General features: G+C 39.9%; 1 protein-coding gene across 2 annotated transcripts in view; it reads left to right on the top strand.

Annotated features, from left to right (window-relative positions):
• Positions 1-23,520, top strand: part of ICA1 (islet cell autoantigen 1) — a 129,022-nt gene that overhangs the window by 80,928 nt on the left and 24,574 nt on the right. For both annotated transcript variants that reach the window (XM_047097079.1, XM_047097078.1), the window contains exons 6-9: positions 6,027-6,152; positions 7,158-7,256; positions 19,553-19,650; positions 21,658-21,710. In XM_047097079.1, the coding sequence (XP_046953035.1) occupies positions 6,027-6,152; positions 7,158-7,256; positions 19,553-19,650; positions 21,658-21,710 (376 nt within the window). The remainder of the gene's footprint in view (positions 1-6,026; positions 6,153-7,157; positions 7,257-19,552; positions 19,651-21,657; positions 21,711-23,520) is intronic.

Here is a 23,520-nt window from a genome sequence, read left to right as displayed (position 1 = left end):
AAGGTGTTTGATTATCTGCCCCTCAAGAGGTCTTGGTTCATTGACCAGAAAAAAATATCTTCTTTTAATGAAGCTAAATATGTGTCTTTTGTTCTCCAGTGACTTCAGATGGGCTAGACTTTTCTTGTGGCATCTTACTAAAAGCCAAAAGAAATAATTGGCATATTCTCTGATCTTGACATTTTCCCCTGGATGTAAGATTACTACCTCAGAGGAAAATAGGATGAACAAATCAGTTTAATGAGGGCGGGGTGTTGAGAGCTGGTTGGGAAAGAAACCAAGAATTTTGATGTGGTGTGAGGTGTCCATGAGAAGCTGATGTGAGTAGAAACATCTGGTGGAAAGACAAGTTAGACAATGATACTGGTTTTGGGGTGGTTAGATACGTAGGAGTCATCCTCCACACCCCAACATCTAATACTTCACTAGATCCTGTATGTTTTACCTCCTAAATATCTCTGGAGTCAGAGCATTTTTTTCCCATATCAGTATTCCCACCCAAGTCTAAAGCTGCCGTCATCTCCCCCCTTGACTCTAAATCCATTCTCATCTACTCTTCCCTTCCTCCAGTGCATCCCCACATTATAACTGATGGACTTTTCAAACTGAAAATAAAATTCTATCTCTCCCATGCATAAAGACCTCTAATGTTTTTACATGGCTTCTAGGATAAAAATTAAAATTCTAAGCATATGCCTCCAAGGCCTCTGCTCTGGGATGTGCCCCAACCAACCTCTTGTGCCTCATCTCATTACCACCCCTCTACTTGCCTTAGCAACCCAGCTACACTGCCCTTCTGGACCTGCCTTATTGCCCCCCCACCCCACCCCAGGGCCTTTGCACATGCTTCTCTCTCTGCTGGAGTATTCTTTTCTTGCATGGTTAATCATGTTCAGTCATTCTGAATAGAATTTGAGCACCACTTTCTTGGAGAATATTCTCTTGGTCAGTTTCCTTGGTAAATCATTCTTGTGGATCAGTGTGGCTTTCTTTCTGAGCACCTCATTCACTTTGATGTTATGCCCTCACTGATGTGAAAATGCCCCCTGGACTGTCAGCTCCATGAGGGCAGAGATCCCTGTGTTTTACTCACTGCTACCAGCATATAGAAGATACTGAGTGAATATTTGCTGAATGAGTGAATGCATGGATGATGGCAGGCAGGGCCCTTTCCTGGAAGAAAATGTAAAAGAGTAGGATTATAGTTTTACTCTATTTGTTTTTAAAGGAAAGAAAACACTTAGAAAAAATTTAAAAACCGCTCTCAAATTATTTGGTCATGGAGTAATATTAAGACCTTTCCCACTGGATGGGGAAGTTGGATTGAAATAAGAGGATGAATAGCTTTGGCTTCACCATATGTAGTTCAAGTTGGGGCTAAGAGGTAGAATTTCAGGTTAGGAGAAATAAGTACAGAGAAGTGCCCTGTAGTTTTGGCACTCCAAGACATTGCTCCTTTCTCTGGTAAATTGAATCTCTGCAGCCTGGGGAGGGCAGGACTCACACTGAAGGGAGTTTAATATGCATGATCATTTCCTAGAGCTTAGAGAATAAGAGGAGAAAGGTGGGGCAATAGCAATAAAGTTAAGAAATAAACAAAGGGTACATTTATATGACTGAAGATCTATTTTTTTAAAAACCTTGAAAACCACCCGAGATCCTCAAGATGTTTATGTAATTGAATGTAATTTATCTGGGATTGAAAGGAATAATAATCAAAATGTTTTTCACTTACGTGCATCTGGAGGCATATGAAATTAGACTCTTGATAGTGGCCTCTGCTTGGAGTGTGTCCTCAGTGCTTTGTCCTCGGGCTGCAGCAGACTGGAAATGTGTTTTAGAGAGTAGGCATGGAGCACAAAATATTAAGTGAACTTTACCATATTCAGAATGCCCAACAGGGTAACATCCTCCTTGTTTGGCAGGGAAAGGACTCAACATTTGGAAACTCAGCAGTGCATTAAGTATTTTAATAATCATTGTTGACACACAAAGCATATGGCCTTTCAGAACTCACTGGGTCAAGTGTTGAAGTCTTCTTCTAGGTTTCTAAAATTACTTTACGAAATTTAAACAAAATAAATTAGGGAACATTTCAGAGCATATTAATTCATGAGCTTTGTGTTATAAGCAGCTGAAGTTTTCTCTTAGGTTAAAAAAAATATCTACATGAAGGAAAAAGCAAAATCCACAGCCTCACAAAAAATTAATTTGAATTTCAATAGAAGATGTAGAACCTCTCCATTAGCAGGCCAGTGTTGTGGATACCTTGTATTTACTGTTTACTCCTATGTATGCTTTAAGACCAACGTCAGATATCCCCCCCCCCCATCTCAGAAGCCTTTATTGTCTGCCTGCTTATCATTTATGTCAGTTATCTGTGGCCACAATAATGCAGTGAAATAAGCAATGCTATCATTCAGTGTCTTAAGACAATAAGCTTTTCTTATTGTTCACAAATCTGTGGATTAGGGCAGTTCTGGTCTCTGCTAATCTCACTCCTGAGTCTGTGGTTAGCTGTGGGGTAGGGAGGGCTTCTGCTGATGATGGCTGACCTCCTTCTCCTGTCTGCAGGTTAGCTGGCCAAAGGCTTATCTGCTGGGACAACTGGACTGTCCTCCTGTGTCTCTTGCATGCACAAGGCTCTCACATCCCTCCAGCTGGCTAGCCTAGGCATGTTCTCAGGTTGGCCTGGGTATATTCTCAAGGCCATCTCAGAGAAGCAAAAAGGTGGAAACATGCCAGCACTTTTTTTTCCAAGCTTCCAGTTTCATCACATTTGTTAACATCTCACTGGGCAAAGCAAGTCACGTGCCAAGCCCCGAGTCAGAGTGGGAACAGCCCACTATGACTTTGTTGTTAAAGGGCAAATGGTGGGGATACCAGGAGACCAGTATTTGGGGCTTCTTTTTTTCTTTTTTTTTTTTTTTTAAGTTTATTTATTTTGAGAGAGAGAGGCAGGGGTGGGGGGCAGAGAGAGAGGGAGATAGAATTTCAAGCAGGTTCTGCACTGTCAGTGTAAAGTACGATGTGGGGCTCAAAACTCATGAGATTATGACCAGAGCTGAAGCCAAGAATTGAACACTTAACTGACTGAGCCACCAAGGCACCCCCAATATGGCTTTTTGACATCAACCTACTCTCCTGCTCCACACCACCCTCAGCATTAATCATTCCCTTATCTGTACTACCTCTGTGTTGTACTCTTCTTCTACCTTTGACTTTTCCCATTGTATTATTTTTTTTTAAATTTTTTTAATGTTTATTTATTTTTGAGACAGAGACAGAGCATGAATGGGGGAGGGTCAGAGAGAGAGGGAGACACAGAATCTGAAGCAGGCTCCAGGCTCTGAGCTGTCAGCACAGAGCCTGACGCGGGGCTCAAACTCACGGACAGTGAGATCATGACCTGAGCCGAAGTCGGATGCTTAACCAACTGAGCCCCCCAGGCGCCCCCCCCATTGTATTATAATATAATTGTTAATTTGTCTTCTCTAAAAAAACTAGAGGGTCCTTATGCCTACGTGCATTCATTTGTAAGTATTTATTCACTCATTGCCATGAATCTTCCTCCTTTACAGATGCCCCAGTGCCTAGCACTGGTCCTGACACATAATGGGTACTCACCAAATATGTGTGGAATGAATGCAGATGTGAAAGCTCATACCCATATTAATCTCCTTCCCTGTCAGAAGAAGAGGGTGAAGACAGATGCCCCCCAGGATCCCAGTTGAGGAGGGCTTGCCTGCGAGAGCAGCTGGTGAACCAGTGGGGGGCTTGCAGTGAGCACTTCAGCTACTGTGAAACATCTTTCTCTTCATACTTTCTCATACCTTCCCTGTAGAACTTGGGTGTTCCTTTTGCAGTCTCCTTATTCCTCTCAAAGGAAGGCAGGAAATCACTACTTTGAACTAATTCTAACTTTATTTTATAGTCAGTGCTCCCAAGGACCTTTGCCTAGAGTTTCTCCACTCTACACTGGGGAATGATTGAGCTCCAGGATTTGTTTAAGCTCATGGTGTGGTCACTTTGAGAGGAGCTAGCTGGCTTCTTCTATTCTCTGGTTTTCCAGCCCTATAGTCCAAAAATACAGAGGAATTCTTAGGGAAAGTTTTATACCGCTATATAGAACAGAAGACCCTATTCACATAGGGTATTAATTCTGTCAATATGTTGTTAAATGTATTGCCTCATTGTTTTCCAATTCCATATAATCTACAGGGAAAACTAGGGTTTCTCCTAGAGTCAAATTTTGAGCTTCTTGATTTTCCAGTGACTAGTGTAAGTTGCTTGAGAGGCAGAATAGCATGGCTTTGGAGTCAGGCAGGCTAATCTAGAACGGCAGCCTTGCTCATTAGTTACTTCCCCAGATGAATCCTCTTAATCCTTAGCAGTCAGAAAGGGTAATAACAGAGGCTAAGAAGAGAATAGCTGGCATGTGGTGAGTGAATTGTATTAATTGTGAATTGTAGCTATTGTTAAATTGCCTCAATGGTCAAATTGTTACAAAAGGTAACAATTGTATTGATTGTTGCTATTATTATATAATGCCCTATAATCTTATAAACTATGATTATAAGTAGAATTATCAGTGGTAAAAATTAATGTTTTATATCAAATAATCTTTATGGTTATTTTTGTTAAAAAATAAAATCATTTCTAAAATAACAACCTTAAAGGTTATACTTTAAAATAATAACTTAAGTACTTTACCTTTTAAATAGCCTAGAAAATTTCTTCATTCAGTCACCAAATATGTATTCGGCACCTGCTTTGGGCCAGGTCACCAGGTACCAATCATGTAATGGTGATCAAGTCAGACATCATCCTTGCTTCCTGGTATCCTGTGATGGAAGAACTATCACTAATGAGTCAGCATTACTCCCATAATGCAGTTACCTATCTGGTGTCTACAACTGCATGAATTACCTGAGATAAAGTGATATTTGGCAAGCTTTCCTGGTTAAAATATAACCTTCCTCCTTCAGGTTGAAGGAAGGAGAAATTTTGACCTCACCATTTGTAAAGTAGCTGTATTATTATTTTTTTTTAATTTATTTTTTTTCAACGTTTATTTATTTTTTGGGGGACAGAGAGAGACAGAGCATGAACGGGGGAGGGGCAGAGAGAGAGGGAGACACAGAATCAGAAACAGGCTCCAGGCTCCGAGCCATCAGCCCAGAGCCCAATGCGGGGCTCGAACTCACGGACCGCGAGATCGTGACCTGGCTGAAGTCGGACGCTTAACCGACTGCACCACCCAGGAGCCCCTAGTAGCTGTATTATTTTTAAAACCTTCTATTTTATTATCAAATTATGTGTAGAATAAACATTTCCAAATCTTTCCCTGACCTCATTCCCATTTTGAAATACCATATGGCTCAGGGACAGAGGGAGAATTGCTTACACACATACTCAGTAATAAAAACTTGAAAGTTTATCATTTTTTTAGATTATGTTACAATCCCCTTGTGTGGTATCCTAGGTTGGATCTTGGAACAAAAAAAAAAAAAAGGACACTGATGGAAAAGCTAGTTAGATCTGAATAACATCTATTGTTTAGTAGGATTGTGTCCATGTTGATTTCTTATTTTTAACAAATGTACTGTGTTATGTAAGGTGTTAACATTAGGGAAGGTGAGTGAAAAATATTTGGGGAAGTGAGCTTCAAAGACCTATAGGAAAATGGTAATGTGGCAAAGGTTGTCCCCTTACCCCACTGCATGTTTCCAGACGTCTCTCCACCACAGTCACTTTGTGAATGCTTTGAGAGGAGAGGAATTTAAATTTTGACTGAGAAAAATATAACTAGGATGGTAAATCTGCTGTAAAATCATCATATGCAGTGCTGTTGTTGAGATCCTTTGCAGGTAAAGAATGGATGCTGTAGGATCTTCTCGCTTGCTTGGAACTTCCAAAGGTGTTTTCTTATGTGAAAGAGATAAACCCACTCTTGGCTTTCCTCACTGGCAAAGTTTAACTACTTAAGAGTCTGAGTGGCTCAAAAGTTCCCTTTTACTTTCTAGGTACAAACACAAGTACGCCTTGCCAAAAAAAGCTTTGACAAATTGAAGATGGATGTGTGTCAAAAAGTGGATCTTCTTGGAGCAAGCAGATGCAATCTGTTGTCTCATATGCTAGCAACATACCAGGTAATGAAGTGATGTTAGTTACAATGAACCAAGAATGCTATGAGGCTTAGGGGACAGAAAAATGGTGTCTGAGCTAAAAGTATGCTTTGGGCATTATGAAGTTCTAAATGTCTTGCTCATAATTTACTTTCCACACCTGTCCCTTCTAGTGGACTACAGTGTAATCAAAATAAATATTAGCTGTTTCCTGTACATACACCATTTCCCACTTCCCTGATTTTACGTAGATGGTTCCTACCGCCTGAGTGCCTTTCCGCCCATTTGTACCTTTCCATATTCCACTGTGTGTAATGTACCTCCTCTTATGTCACTCCGTGTTGTTGCCTAGAGTTCTCCTGGCACGGTCACTGACTCATCAGGTTGTCATAATTTAATGGACTTATTTTTGTCTCCTCCTAGCTTCTGAGTTCCTTCAGCATAGTACTTGTATCCAACAACAGTGGTATTAGACACCAGCTGAGTGTGGAAGGCCAAACTCTAGGTGTTGTAGGGAATATAAAAATTAATAAGATCAAATTCCCTGTCCTCAAGGAACTTGAAGTTTCAAAAGGAAATCAAAGATAGTACGTATAGTGTGACGATATTTTTTGTACTTCAAGGAGAGAACAGGAAGTGCTAAGTGAAATAAGTTCAACAAGATCCAATGAGGGTTTGAAGAGGGACAAATTGAATCAGTGGAAGGATCACAAAAGTAGATTGTTAACAATTAGCCCTGGGTTTTGGAGGATAGATCACATGGGACAAGTACAGAGAATGGAGAGGCTAATGTCCCAAATAGTGGAGCACCATTAGTCATGGCAGCAGTATTTGGGGGTACTGGGAAGCATTTAGTTTGGCTGAAATACAAGATTTAAAGAGGGGCATAATGGAAACAAGGCTGCAGAGATGAGTTGGAATCATATTTTGGAGGGTCTTGAAAGCCAGAGATGGGCACACTTCTCTGGGGCCTCTGTGGCTAAAACTGTGCATTCAGAACGTTAATAGCTGTACTGTCTTTCCTTACAGACCACTCTACTTCATTTTTGGGAGAAAACTTCTCACACTATGGCAGCCATCCATGAGAGCTTCAAAGGTTACCAACCATATGAATTCACTACATTAAAGGTATGAAAGCTAAGAGAGGCTGTTAGAAAAACTTAGCAAAAGTAATGTTTACATCACAGACAGTGTGTGACCATTGGCAGCAATCATCATTATTCCAACAGACTCCCAATGTCCAAGAGATAACTGTGCCCCGTAGTATAGTCCTTTACTGCATCAATAAGTCACAACAGTACAAAAACACAGCTTGAACCTTGGGGTACATGTTACTGGGAGATGAATTGTGGGGACTGCTTTAAATGACTTGTTTGGTGCTGTTAAAGGAAAGATTGTACAGGTCTAGTATACTCCATTACTTTTTAATTTTTCAAATATGTTCCCTTGCAAAGTATTTTTCTTTCCTCTCTTATTTCTGACACATGTCATTTTATTCTGTGAGTACCATTCAGTACAGAATTAAGTTTTCCCATAAGACTTACAGGAATATTTTCCATTCAAAAAAGCAACATTAAACTCAGTGATTTCTCAACTCAAAAGGGATATATGCAAAATGTCTGATTCTCAGTATTACAGCTGAGTGTGGGATCATTTTGGTTGATGAGAGAGAATTCATGTCAAGAAGGAAGTGATTTGGGTTCCAAAAGGATTTTAAGAAGGAGAAAACACCAGATTCTTTGTTGCCAGGTCATATCTTTGAAAGGAAAAGACCAGGAAAGAACTAGTTAAAGTTCACCTTGAAATTACCTTCCTGTTAATTTTTCAGGCAATTTGTAAATGACTTATCATCTTGCTTAAGAAAACATTAAAAAGCTTTTTTTTTTTTTGCTTTAAAATACCTTTGATTCTGAAATGTTTATAATGTCACTGCATCTACAAAAGTATTAAGACAGAAACCTTTAAGACCATGGCCCTTTAAATGAAGGTTCCCAAGAGGAACCCAAGACAGTCCACTCACCTTGAGAGGCACCTGGCCTGACTCCAGACAGGACACCTGGCCAATGAAGTTTCTTCACAATACTCCTGTCAGCTGGGTTCATTTATTGGTACTTGGTGACATGCTGCATGGTAACCAGATTCAGAATGTGCCCATTTTTATTCTGTCAGGTGGACTCTAAGCCCTTGAGGAGAGGGACATTTCATTCCTCCCATAACCTCCTTTGTCTAGCTAAATGTTCTGCGTCCAATGAACCCGAAGCCTTTCTTAGCACATTGGCGATGTTACCATTGCTGCATTCCTGCCCCACCATTTACTACCACGTTCAGCACCTTAGAAAGCCACTGTCCTGACTGAGCCAGATCGATTAAAATTATTACAACTCACACTCTTCACATTTCTTATAGAGGCCTGAACAGAATCCTACAGTTTCTTCTTTAGTAAGGCAGAGAGACTTTCAGGCTTTAGGGTATGTATGTGCATCAGATTTTATTTCATAATAAGTTTGTCTTTCTAAGACAGTTGTGCACAAATCAGCTAGGTGGAAGATGGAATGATGCCTATCCCAAATGTGATTTAAAAGAAGTTCAGGTTTGAGTTAATTGCATATAAAGTACAATATGAAACTGATGCCACAAACATGGAGGATTCCTTTCTGGCCTCCTGTGCTGAGGAGAAGATGACTCTTTAATTGTTGCCGTGATATTTATCCTGCAGAGAGGATCAAGCTGATTATGTTAGAGGATTTCTGGGCAGGGAATTTAGCGGAAGTTTGATGGCGGTGGTTCAGGACATAATTACAAATATTTTGGGCACATGACTATCCATTGCCTTTTACATCCCTAGAGTCATCCTTAAATTATGGTTTAAGTAGCAGTTTATGGTTTAATTAGAATATAAACTCAGTAGAAATAATGTATCTGTTAAGGTATAATATAATTATAGTAATATTAAGAATGTTAAGTGTCCAGCAATCAACCAAATAAACTAGGCTCTTACTACTTTTCTAGAATGCTATTCATCTAGGCTTTTCAGAGATGCTATATTAGAATCCCAAGCTAGTTGCTAATTATTTTATTTATATGGACTCAAACCTATGTAATAGAATCCTGTTATCACACAGCTCATTATTGCATACACAGAGGCATGTTACCTATCATATTGTATGTCACAGAACATGAAAATGAAAACCACTAATAGCATATGTATTACCATCAAGCATGAAGATATTACATGACTTACCAATCCTCTTGCACTCATATATATTTTTAAAACATGCCTTGTATTTAAAAGATTTGCGGGGGGGGGGGGGCACCTGGGTGGCTCAGTAAGCTGAGTACCTGACTCTTGATTTAGGCTCAGGTCATGATCCCAGAGTCCTGGGATTGAGCTCAGAACTCAGCATGGAGCCTGCTTAGGTTCTCTCTCTCTTCTCCTCTGCCCATGCCCATTCATTCTCTCTCTCTCTCTCTCTCAAATAAAAAAAAATAGATTATTTCTTTCTCTCCCTCTATCTCTACCGCTCCCGTTCATGCTGTCTCTCTCTCTCTCAAAAAAATAAAAATTATAAAAAATTACTAAAAAGGGTGGACACCTGGTGGCTCAGTTGGTTAAGCATCTGACTCTTGATTTTGGCTCAGGTCATGATCTGACAGTTCCTAAGTTCAAGCCCTGTGTTGGGCTCTGCCGGTACAGAGCCTGCTTGGGATTCTTTCTCTCTCTCCTTCTCATTCTCCTTGTCCCTCCCCTGCTTGTCATGCACTCTCTTTCTCTCTTTCTCAAAATAAATAAACATTAAAAAAATTATAAAAATAAATAGCTAAATGAATAAATAAATAATTTTGATTTGATTAAGTCATTTTCAATGTATGTAATTTTCTTCTGAATGACACTATATTGATAATGGATTATTTTGGAATTATATAAATATTTTCATGTTTTATTTGTTCTCTGGATTTACCTAAGCAAATAGCCCCTGAAATGCCTTTTGGGACTCTGGCTGGAAGGAAAACATTGTCTTTGGAGAGGTTTGCCAAGCTCTGTTAATGAAAAGCAACCCATTTGTTTTCTTTGCTGCAGGGTGTATTCTGAGTGTTGGTAATTGTGCCACTGCAGCTGTATTTCCTGACTGTTAGTTTTATGCTTGATGAAGGATGATAATTAATGTGTTAAACACTCGATGCATCCTGTTTGGAGGGAAGAGTCTTTTGCTGCAGAATTACAGGGATATAACTCATGCCCCAGAAGTTTATTTCTAATGAAGCTTTCTCTAGAAAATATGTATATTTCTTTCCCAATATAATTTTATTATAAAACTGAATTGAATCTCCACCTCATATCCCAGTGACTATTTTGACATTTCGTGAATATTTTGTGGTAATGTTTTATGTGTCAACTATTGCTTTTTTATACAGGCCTGATACGGTTCTATTAATTCTACTTTTATTGACATAATCCTTCATCATTCATTTTATGATTAATAGATTTTTGCAACATTTTAACTTTATGGAGGATTTAGCATTGAAATTTAATGTTACAAAAAATTTTTTTATGTTACAAATTTTTTTAATCTAATTGCAACAAGGCTCAAATTTAAAGTGGAGAGAACATCTTTTAAGTGGTTTCCAGTAAAAGAAGCAATGCACTAATCTTGTATTTTTAAACAATACATACTTACTGTTTCATTAAAATGCTACTACACATAGGTATTTTGTATGGGTTATTAATATGTTAATTTTTTTAGAGAGAGAAAGTGTGTGCATTGGGGAAGGGCGGAGGGAAAGAGAGAATCTCAAGCAGGCTCCATACCCAGCTCCAAGCCTGACACGGGGCTCTATCTCAGGAACCAAGAGATCATGACCTGAGTCAAAATCGAGAGTCTAAAGCGTAACCAACTGAGCCACCCAGGTGCCCCTAATATGTTAATTGTATACTGATTCCAAATCATCTGAGAATGTCTTTCACATGGTAGAAATTATCAAGTCGTGGAGATAGGAATGGAATATTTCTAGCCACATCTCAAAAGCACTGTCACTTTTTTAGAGAAAGTAATTTAGACTATGAGTTTAAAGCATTTTTTTAAGGTAAATGAAATGCTCTCTATCGGAAAACAGTGACCAGTCTTAAATTACCACCCCTCAGAAATGGTCATGTTTACTTCATTCTTCTAGGATGTCCTTTACTTACACATTGCCGCATAGATCTTCAGAGAAAACAAAACAAAAACAAAACAAAAGCAAAAAACAAAAACAAACAAACAAACAAAACCCCTCAGGAGTCACGTGGCTTTTTCCTGGAAACTCTAAAACTCAGTGGTCTCTTCTTCCCTCACTATCATGTGGGTTGAGTCAGATGTTTTTACAGAGAAGTGAGCACTGGAGACCCTTTGAAGTAGACACACCATTGGGAGCTGGTTGAGGGGAAGGCATGACCTTCTGCATTCGTATTTTAAAAGAGATCAGAGTGCCTATATTTAATGAAAATGGCCAGCACTAAACATATTCCTATCATGTCCCCCATTCTAGTGCTTTCGGCAGGAAAGCCAGATTTTTGGCTCCGGATGCATGATTATGTAAGATCACAGGCCCTGTGTCAGCCAGACCTGACTTTAACTTGGGCTCTGTCACTTTCTGGCTGTTTTGGGGTGCTGCTGGTGGGCGGTGAGGGTGCCAGCCATGGTGGGGGTAACAGGGATGGATTTACCGAGAATTCTCTCATGGATCCAGAAGACAGCCATTGGCAGTATCGATACACAGGGGTTTGTTGAGCTTGCCAGGCTCTATAGCCTAGCTTAAGTTCCTTCCTTACTGTTTGCACCCTAGATGATTAGTTTTGCAGTGAGTTTCGAAGGCGAGGCTGTGAAGGGCCATGGGATAGGTCTCACAGACCTCACCCAAGATAACCCTCCCTGACTCCCACAGATGGCTCTGGCAGTTCCATTCCCAAACCTGTGCTTCAGGCCTGCAGGCCCTGGTCTGGGCTTATAGAACTCCCAAAGGGATACAAGAGGGCAGGGCAGGCCTACAAGCAAGGAAGGCAGGGAGGTTTCCCACCCTGCAACAAGGCTAATTCTGAAAAAATGCAATTTGGCTTTGCAACTGGCTTTTGCCCTGTGCCAGGATTTTAAGGAAACCCGAATTTGAAAACCTAACTCTGGGCATGTTCAAAAATAACCGTTGAAACAGATGTGCCAATGTTCCCTCTTTTCTCTCCTGGGGTCTAGGACTTAGCACTGTTATATGGAACATCATTCTCGAGACTAAAATGTTTTTAGCTTTCACAATTCAAAAAACATCCTTCTCTAAATTTTGTTTTTCTCAAATTTGTATGCCTAACAGCCTTCTTCCACCCACCTCCACATTTCTCAGTTAATCACTTGAACGTTTACCGACAAGCCACACGGCTCTGTAGTTACTTGCTTTGAAAATAAAGCCATAATAGTTTTTATGAAAATTGGGTAAATATCTCTGCAATGCTATTTTAGTTGCCAGTCCCAACATGGCAATTATTCATGGCGAGCATCCAGAATATCCTTGTAGACTTTCAAGTTTTCTCTCGGTGTCATTACTTTACACAGCCTTTAGCAGAGTGATTTTTTCCCCCAAGCTGCTCCAGGCCAGATCATTGCAAAACTGAGAAGCATCCAAGTCCATGGGAGAAGAGGGCTTAGGGGGCTGACCATGGCACCACTGAAGTTTGAGGTGGACAAACCGACAGGTGGCTGATCATCAGTTCATCCATCCCTTGTGATGACTGGCGTTCGTTCCTCCAGGCAGCTGGTAGCTCAGGCTCTCCTCGTAACAGGTTCCTCTCCATCCCCTGCTTCATCTCATTCCATTACTTTTCTTAGAGGGGAAAGGAAAAATATTATCATTGTGTGGGCAGTTACTTAATGCCAGGAATTCTGCTAAACGTGAGGTGAAGTAGCATCTCAGAGAATTTGTCATGCTATGCGTGACTCTAATGTGCCGAGGTTGGGTATCATAATTAATAATACAGTTAAGTTCGGCACTGACATATAGAAAGGGCATATATTTTAGTTAATCCTCAAAATAACCTTGAGTAGTTGGGTCTACCTGTTGTTTTCCCTGTGTTTCAAATGAGGAAACTGAAGTTCAGAAAGGTCTAGTCATCTGCCCAAGGCTACATGCTCCATATGCAGTAGCTGTGGAAACAGGGATGCTCATGCTTTTCCCACTCTGCTGTAAGTCATTTCTTCCAGGTGGTACTTCGGGCCCTGAGGCAGGAGGGCAAGAGAAAGCACAAGTGCCACCTTTAAAAACTATAGTTGTAAACTTTTTGTTAAAAGTAACACTTTGAGGGGTGCCTGGGTGGCTCAGTCAGTTAAGAGTCTGTCTTCAGCTCAGGTCTCCATCTCACAGCTCATGAGTTCAAGCCCTCCATTGGGCTCTGTGCCAACAGCTCAGAGCCTGGAGCCTGCTTGGGATTCTGTGTCTCCCTCTCTGCCCCTCCCCAACTCGTGCTCTGTCTCTCAAAAATAAATAAACATTAAAAATTTTTTTTAAAGTAGCCCTTTGAAATGTTTGCACATAGGTGAAAAACATCATCTATATCAGTCAATCCCTCAGATACCTAGGAATTTAGGACACTTGCTTTAGAGTTCGGAAGGAAGTGTTCTTGATCTACTTGGTGCTATATATGAAGGAGTTCAGCAAATGTTCTTGACTTGGCTATTTGGTACCATTTCTTGACTAGTTGTAGAATTTTGAAGACCTGGATTCAAATATTGTTCCTTACCTGTTAATGGTTGAATGGTCTTAAGTATGAGTCTGCATTTCCGTATCAGGAAACCGGAATACAGTGTGTTTATCTGGGTTTTGTGAGATGTGTAAAACATGGACTGCAATACCTAACATAAGATGAACCTTTAAGACATCTAATTCCTTTCAAACCTTTAAAAACTGTTGATAAGAGGGGCACCTGGGTGGCTTAGTTGGTTGAGTTTCCGACTCTTGATTTTGGCTCAGGTAATGATCCCAGGATCATGGGATCAAGCCTCACGTGGAGCCCTGCACTGAGTGTGGAACCTGCTTAGGAGTCTCTCTCTCTATCTTTTCCTCAGCCCTTCTTCCCCACTCTCTTTAGAGAGAGGGAGAGAGAGACACTCTCTTTATAAAAAAGTTTAAAGAACAAGTTTATATATCGTATTTATGATTATGTTTGTTTTTCTCTAACTTTACTTTTTATTCTACACTACAATTCAAGAGTACCTTCTGATCCTAGATTAATAGTGCTCCTTACATAGTATCTTTATAGATTTATAACTACATGAGTGGGGGGCCACATGTGCTAAAATCCATGAATTGTATGGCTATACACATCATCATGCCTCTGCTTTTTATTCCTCATGTGGTACCAATTATATAAACACAAACATACACACAACTGAGTTCACCATCTTTTAACCATGCCTCACTATTTTCAGCACTTTTATTTCCTTTTATAGACAATTATTTGGCACCTTCATATGCATACAGTATAATCAATGGGAAGTAGCCTAAGAAAATTAAATGTCATAATTAAAGATTAGAGAAAATGTTACTCAGTTGTCAAGGCTAAACTTAAATTTAGGTCATTATATTAAGGTTGGCTGCTAGCCTTTTGTCTGTGAAATTTGTTTTGCTGAGTAGTTTTGCTTTCATTCAGATGAATGTTGCTGTTGCTTTTATTTTCCTAATACAGGAAGTAGTAACTCCCATTATTATATTAAGCTGTTTCCTTTCTAAGACACTTTTGCAAGCTCGGTCTGCGCATTTCCTCTGTCACGCTGATCTTATATATTGTGTGTGTGTGCTTCCTGAAACCATTTAAGCATTGATGGAAACTATTAGCATGTCAGTGCAGCCTTTTAAACAGAGAAAGGTTACTAGTATAAAAACATTTTTTCTTCTGTACGAAACCTTTCAGTCTTGTATGATGCTGTTTTGCTGCTAATACAAAGTGATCTTCATGAACAATTTTAATGAAGAACCTAGTGGGTTTGGGGTTTAGAAACAGAATGCTTTGACGTTTCATTTCTGGATATGGATTTGAATGTGGCTTCCATCAGCCGCTGATTCAAAATAGTTCCATCTGATGGCTGCCTTGTCTCTACAGTCAGCCAAGGCCTCTTGGCTGAGCAGGTGTTCATGTCACACAGAAAATGCTGTCACCTCTGACTTTTACAGATGCTACAAGGTTAAGTGTTTTCAGCTGAGTTGCAGACTTTAAAATACCATAAAGAATCCCCTCCACCCCAGCCCCCACTTGGACCTTTTCATCAAACTTTGGTGAAAGCAGTGGTTCTCCAAGTAGAATATCCTATATCTGACAGTCACACCCAGGAAGTAATGTTGAGAGAGGAAGGGGACGTGATTTGTCCTCCATGTTGTTTCAGAGTTCCTCTGAGTTTCTTGATTGTCTTCATTGTTTACCATCTTTGTAAGAAACAAGTTCCATACCTGTTGTGGTTTTTTTCCTTGCTGTATAGGAGTGTTTAGCTCAGTTTAATCTAAAACTCTCTTGCTTCAAAAGATGCCCCTTGAAGACGTCCTAAAATTGACTGTGGTGATGGTTGCACAACTCTTTGTCTATACTGAAACCATTGAAGTATACACTCTAGGTGGGTAAATTCTATGGTACATGAATTATATCTCAATAAAGCTGATAGATTCCCCACACAAGATTCCCCTTAGCTCAAAATGCTAATATTTAATAAATAAACCCAGGTGCTTGGTATTAATTTTGCTTATGGTTTCATAAACCTTTTTCTAATTATTCCCCTGAGGCTTTAAGAGCTCTAATTTTTTCAGTTTAACCTTATGTACGTGAATTTATCAAACAACAAGTACATATTTAGCACCTCTCTTGAGTGGCAACAGCCAAATCCTTATAGGGACAATGGTAATAGCAGGAAGAGATGAGCAATTGTAACAGGAATTATTAATAATAAAGTAGCAATTGGAACTGTAGCCATTCTGTTGGTGAAGCACAATAGTGACTTAACTGTGATTGTGGTGACAGGGAGCCAACAATTGAGTCCCTGCTAATGGCCCAACAGGGAAGGGGTTGAAAAGAAGGAAGGAGTGGTTTACATTACAAAGGGATTGTCTTAGAACTGCCCAAGTGTGGTTATGAGGGGAGGTCGGTCTAGAGACAGAAAGGATGATAACCATGGAGCTGTCAAGGGCATCTCAGGGGCTTAGGCAAGCGCTGTGGCAGCTAGACGCAGCTGGCTGAGAGCAGACAAGTCCTGGCCCTGCCTAGTGCTGATTGAGAAAAAGGAAATGCAATGAGAAGATAATTGAGCAAACCAGGAGGCCTGGACAAGCCTCACAGAATTGAAAAGTGCATTTTGGGGCCATCAGAAGCTTAGCTGAAAATACTCCTGGCTTCATGTTGACCAGGATTGGACTACTCTTTGGGGAATAAAACTGCTGGAAGGGTGTGTGTGTGTGTGTGTGTGTGTGTGTGTGTGTGTGTGTGTGAATAAAATGCAGTGATTGGCAGATCTATTGAAAAGAGTAAGTCTTTGACATCTGTTGAACTCCTCCTTGTGGTTGTACATTTTTGAAATATACACACACATGCACACATGTGCCTAGCTTTTACCAGATGCTTTGGGGTATGTGATTAAAAAAAGAAGAAGACCTACACTATAGTCCATATTCCAATTACCTCATATGTTCCAATAATGTCCCTTATAGCATTTCCCCCTCCAACTGATAATCATGGATTCCATTTAGTTGTCATACATTGGAGAAACATAGAGGGCAAAAGAATATGATGAAATTAATGGGGCATAGTGTTAAATATTGATGAATGTGGGTAAAGGAATGTTCTCCCTGTGTGACCCCTGCTGACCTCTTTATCTTGATCTCATAAGACCTGTCCTCTTGCCCACTACATTACAATCCCAGTGGATTCTTTTTGTTCCTCCAACCAGCCAAGCTATTACTACCTTAGGCCTTTGCGTTCAAGCCTCTCCTTCTTGAGTTATGCAAGGATGGCTCCTTCATGTCATTTGACTCTCAGCTAAAATGTCACTTCCACAAGAGAACATTCTTACTAACTGAGGTAGTGATCCAATCACTTTTTATCCCCCTTTTTAATTCCCTGCCTAGACTCATCACTAACTGATAATTCTCTCTGTCTTCTTCACCAGTGTATCCCCTGCACCCAAAACAGCACCTGGTCATGGTAAATACTCTGAAACTATTTGTTGACTGAGTATACTAATCTAAATGTCCAGAAATAGTCATTAAAAATGATGGTTGGGGCGCCTGGGTGGCTCAGTCGGTTAAGCGTCCGTGAGTTCAAGCCCCGTGTCGGGCTCTGTGCTGACAGCTCAGAGCCTGGAGCCTGTTTCGGATTCTGTGTCTCCCTCTCTCTCTGACCCTTCCCCGTTCATGCTCTGTCTCTCTCTGTCTCAAAAGTAAATAAATGTTAAAAAAAAATGATGGTAATGCCTTAAGGATGTCCTTTATGCAAGAAGATGTTTCAGAACTCTAAGCATAGGACATATATTCAATTAGAAAACCTTGGCCCTATGTTAGAAAAATGGTGAATGAATGTATATTTATATATAATTTAATATTGAATGTTTAGGATATATAAAATCTTTTTTATATTCTCTAATGAAGAATGTTTCTCATTATGAAATACACATATTATATTGCTTAAGAATACATCTATACATGATTCTGATTATAAAAGTAGTATGAGTATGAAAAACCAGAAAGGAAATATATGAAAATATTAACTATTTTGGGGAGGAGAATGGAATTATGAGTAACTTGTCTTTTTTTAATTCTTCAAGCATTCTACATGTGGTTCTATTATTTTTCTAACTTAAAAAATATTTTTTAAGAGAAAACATAATACAGAATAGATATAATCAAGTATGAATAAGACTATAAATGCACCTTGAAGATGGAAGGACTTTCTTGAATTTGACTTGCTTAGTGAATGCAGTTTTACAGAAAAGGCAGTAATTGATCTGGGCCTTGCAAAAACTTATAGGACTCTTGAGGGTAGACAAATAGGTAGAGAGAGATTTTTTTGGGTAAAGCAACAGAATGAACAAAGATAGGAAGGGAGCAATTAGTACATACGAGGCGATGAGAAAGACCTAGGTGAATGGAAAGCTCCCATTTGGGAGCCACTGGGAAGCAATGTGGGAGAGTAAGATAAAATCACATTTTAGAAGATCTTTAAAATCAGGCAGAGAGGTTTAGACTAGAAGTGGAAACAAGTGGGAAACTACTGTGGGTACTTGAGAAAAACAGTAACCTGATTGCCTAGGTATTTCAGGGAAATTTTTCCATATAGGGAGTGAGAGTGCTGGCAGTTAGGAGTGGAACACCCGTGTTCACCTGGCGCCCACAGCAGGCACCACCATCCATCACAGCTGGGCTTCGCAGAGACTGCCTCCACACCATCTCCATCCAGCCTGCAGTCAGAGACCATGAATCCATCAGAGCTGGTGTAGGAAACATGCTTGCCGCCTTCTGTGTGTGGGTCACACTAGAGAAGAGAAAGGTGGGAAGGGGAAAGAGGAGGAGACAGGAAGCCCCAAAGGACAGGTTTTAAAAGTTCTAAGAATATAAGCAGGATAAGTAAGTATCTTGAGATGTCTCATGTATATTTATAGGTTTGTGGTTTAATTAGGGCCACAAGTAGAGATCTTTTTGTATAACTCATTATTCAGTTGTTATGGGAGTGTTTTGCTTTTTCTGGTGTACAGTTTCTAGACACTGGATTTTTTTGAAAGTGTTTCCTTATACATTTAATGAGACTTGAGAACAATAACTCCAAGAAATAGTGTGCCATCAGAAGATCCCCACCCATCTTTTAATCTACAAAGATTTGGATGCACTTGCTCTGTCCACTTGTGGGAGTAAACTTGTTGGAATATGTTAAGCTGCTAATTTTTTTTCTTAAAAAAAGGTTTTGTTTTCTCTTATTTTTAAAAGCTGTTTTTAGATCACAAAATTGCAAACAAAATTAAAAATAAAATGAAATTTTCTCATCTTTGGGGGAGAAAAGCTTCTACTCTGTCAGTGTGTGGGCTGCTAGCAGAACAGAATGTTTATCTTTGCTGAATGTTAAAGATGGAAAATAAAGTTAGCAATAGCCAAAAGGCCTTCTTTTGAATAACTTACCGTGAAAGGGAAAGCATAAATCTAGTGGCGAAACAACTCTCCATTATAGGCTAGTATTTTGTGGATGGGTGTGAGAACATATAAAATTTCATGTCTGTCTACTGGGTAGGTTCAGGGTAACCCCCCAAACCTTGAATTCAGGGTTTGCTTTCTGGACCAGAGGTTGTTGAGTTTTTTACTGATCTCTCCTCTCTCTCTCTCTCTCTCTGTCTCTCTCTCTCTGTCTCTCTCTCTCCTTTTTCCTTTTCATTATCGTGTTCAAGAGTTTACAAGACCCTATGAAAAAGCTGATTGAGAAAGAAGAAAGGAAGAAGGTCACCCAGCAGGAAAGTTCAGAGGCCACGGTGGAGGAGCCGAGTCAGTAAGTTATGGCTACTTCTCTTGGCATAATCTTTCTTCCCACAGGCAAGGGCAGTACAGTCCTCGCTGGCCAAGTCTGCTGGGGTCTCAAACACAGGGCAATTGCTTTACTTCCTCCTTTCTCTGAGTTGATGTATTAGAATGAAGGTCAAACTTGTCCTGCACATATTCCCACTAGACCAGGACTCTTCCCAATAAGAGACTCACTTCTGGGGTCTTAGAAGGAGCACACTTGTGAGGATTTGACTGGGACAAGCGAAGGCACACATTTCCAGTGCTCTCTGGATCTCTGGGGGCCTCAGCCTCAGCTTCCTGCTCTCTCAGGCTTCTGGACCCAATCTGGTCCTTTTGTTACCATCATTTACAAAATCCTGTCCCAGATAGGAAATCCCCTGGCTTTTCTCTCATAGAAGGAAATAACCTATGAAATTGTCTCATAAGACATATAGTACTAAAGTGTTGCCCTACAGAAGCACCGGGTTCCGACATTTTGTTTTCTAAGGTTCAGAACTTCTGCTTTTTTCCTCCGTGAAGCGGAGAGCAGCTTTGAGTGCAGGAAGTGAGTGCTGCATCTTCAGTTCTTGCCACTTTGCAAAGAAGACACCTCTGGTTATTTTACGTACTGAGACAAACTTTTCCACTTACCTGGAGCATGATGTGTCCTAATCTCACTCAGCAAGGAGGTTTCAGTGTGAATCTGTGTCCTTTCCTATTCAGGTGCCAGAGCATGCAAGGACAGGGTTAATCCTAAACTGGCTGACCTAGGAAAGAGAAGTAGATTATCTTACCTCTATTTGTGATTCTTTTTCCACACACAAAATATTTAGATGATAATTGTGTGATAAAACTTGCTTATGTTTTTACTGTGTTTCTAAATAAACTTTTAAGTATATATTTTTGTCACACAGAGGTATTTGCTGCCAATATTAGCCTTTTTAATTTTAAAGCAAAAACTAGAAAATTCCTATGGTATAGAGCAAAGACAACTTTTCACTGTAGAATATGATCTGAATCTAGTACAATTGACTATTGTAGGGAGCAGTTTAACCTATTCCTGGTAATAATAGTAATGCTAAATACCCTTTAGTGAATACCTACTATGTACGAATCACAAGGCCAGGTGCTTTATTTATGTTATCTCTACCCATTCTCATGCCAACCCTTGGTGTTATCAATGCTGGCATTTCCCTGTTATGTAAATGGTGGAAGCAAGGCTCAAAAGAAGTTAAGAGACTGCCCACAGCCTGTGGTGTAGTAAGAGGCAAGGCCTGGAATGTGTTCTGGTTACCTTTTTTTCACCATATATGTTACCACGATCAAAATGAAGCATTAGCCTTTACTCAGAAAGGAACTACCCACGATTGTCTTGATTAGTTTTTGTTAACTTCAGATTTCTCCATTATTTTAGTACTTCATTTTTAAAAGCCAAAAAGTATAATCCAGTAACTATAATAGAGGTAAATGTGCTTTAAAGGGAGGTTCAGAAGCACCAGCTGAATCTCAAGTTGGTGATACATCTCAGCTGTGATCTTCCCCATGTACAGTAAGAGTTGAGTAGTGACAGTCTTCTGGAGAATGATCTTGCTTTCAGCCTTAGATAATTTAAGCTAACCTCCTGAGGTATCCTCTCCTGTAACACCAGGAGTCAGAAGAAACCGCTGGTTGGCCATAAGTTTTTTAACTATTTTTTAAAAGCGATAAATGTGAAATATCTTAGCTGTACCTACCAACTACCCACCTAGATATTTATAGGACATTTGACTTATGATGAAACCAGATTCAGCTATTCAGATGCTATGAACCAGCCTTAGGACAGGAAAAATCCAGCAAATTTATTTCTTCTTAAAAAAATGAATAGCATATAAATGACTATACATTCACCTTTCATGTGCGCATGCACATATCTGTATGTTATAAGTGTAGTAATATTGTACAGAAAAACTGGCTGTATCATAAATATAAAATTTTCAGGACTAGATTGCTAAACTCTTTCTTTTTTAATTTTAAGGTTAATTTCATTAGAGGATGAAAACCAACGCAAGGAATCCTCTAGTTTTAAGAGTAAGTTTTGATTTTTATTTAGAATTGCTTCTGAAATAGTACTGCTCAGCAACCAGTTCATTTCCTTTTTTGGCAGACTCTTCCTTTCTTCTTTTCCAATTGAGAAAATTGTATTTTAATTTGCTTTTTATCATTTCAGTTTTAAATTTTCAAATATCAGTGATGCGGACCATATAGCATTATTGAGAAAGGTTTTATATTGTGAACCAGAAAATAGCATCATTAGGCACTTCAGCAAAAGCCTGTCAGAGGAGCATCCAAAATTGAGAATTAGCAGCTATTTCTCTGACAACAGATGATAACATTTCTGCTTTGCCATTACTCATTCTAACTGCCATTTGGGCTGTAAAGATAGTTTTAATAAGATTACATGATCAGATTGGGTGAGTTGGTTTTCATTGTGTTGTGGGGTGGGTTGGTCTTTGTTGGGAACAGATGGGGAGAGCTCAGACATGGTTTTTCCAGGTGATTCCTGGGTCTGTTCTGTCATGAGTAACCCCAGCTCCCTCGGGTATACCGACCCTCAGATAGTTGGAAAAGTGATCAGAGCATTGGTAGATGATGCAATGTGCTGTGAAAGGTTTGTTAGCTATTCCTGTCTCCTGCCATTACTGCCAGTTTTCACTGGTTCTTCTCATAAAGGAGTGGAGGGTCCAGTAAAATGTGATGGGACTAAGGTGATATAACGCTGAGCTTTTCACTGGTACTAGAATCCTCTGAGATGCAGGGGAAAGCTTTACAGGTGATATGGAGAGAACTGAACTTACCCTAACCCTGTGTTCAGCCTGGCCCTCTTGGGGGGCATATCCACCTCTGCTCACTTCACCCTTCGTTCTGGCAGCCCTTCCGGGAGATAGGAGGGGCAAGCAGACCCTGAAACTTCCTTTCTCTGCCTTTCCTTTACCCTTGACCTTGCTTCTGTCTTTCCTCCTTCTTTTCCAACCTTTTGCTTCACCTGCTTTATTTATTCTCCTCCCACATTACTGGTTCATTTGCTTTTCTCACACCTGCCTTTCAGCAGAAAACAAAACAAAACAAAACCCTCTCACCTTTCTGCCTTTCTAACTCAGCTTCATGTCATCCTTTCATGTGTTCACACCTTCACTTACTCAAATACTCATTCATGTTTTCAACAGGTATTTATTGGGCGCTGTCTGTGTGGCAGGCAGGCATGGCACTAGGCTCTGGGCACACAGTAGTACACAGACAGATCCAGACCCTTCCCAGGATGGGGCTTATGGTCAAAAGGGGAAGCAGGTGATAATCTAACAATTGCACAAGTAATTGGATAGCTCCAACTTTGGTAAGAATGGCAAGGATTCTTGCTGTGTGAGAGAGAGAACTCACCTATTTGAGGGGTTCACACAGCTAGTTGCAAAAGCTGTCAGAGTAAAACAAGCAGCCTGGGCAAAGACTATGAGCCAGGAAGGACCAGGAGGTCAGAGGGACAATGTTCTAGAGCATGAGGGTGGGAGCAGATGGCAGAAGACAGAGAAGCAGGCCAGCCTGATGTTGTTGGCCACCTAAGAGGTCTCTGACTATATTGATCCAGACCTCCAGCCTCAGTATCCCTTAGGAGCCAACAGCATGAATTATGTTGTGGGAATCTAGGTAAGCAAATAGAAACATTTTAGTTTTGAGGGAAAATGTAAACTCCAGTTCATTATATTTGTATTCAAGTTACATATCAATATAAATCATATGTTTATGCAATATATGATAATATAGAGGATCAAATTTTCTCTTTGTGTAGTGTGTTCACTTGTGGTATTTGTGTAATATTTTGAGATTGCAAATGCTGATCACCTTG

This window comes from Lynx rufus, unplaced genomic scaffold (assembly GCF_022079265.1).
Source record: "Lynx rufus isolate CCGP_SWC_20201006 ecotype Redwood Valley unplaced genomic scaffold, mLynRuf1.p SCAF_4, whole genome shotgun sequence".
NCBI lineage: Eukaryota > Metazoa > Chordata > Mammalia > Carnivora > Felidae > Lynx > Lynx rufus.
Note: the sequence above shows the minus strand (reverse complement) of the source record. Positions and strands in the feature narration are given on the sequence as shown.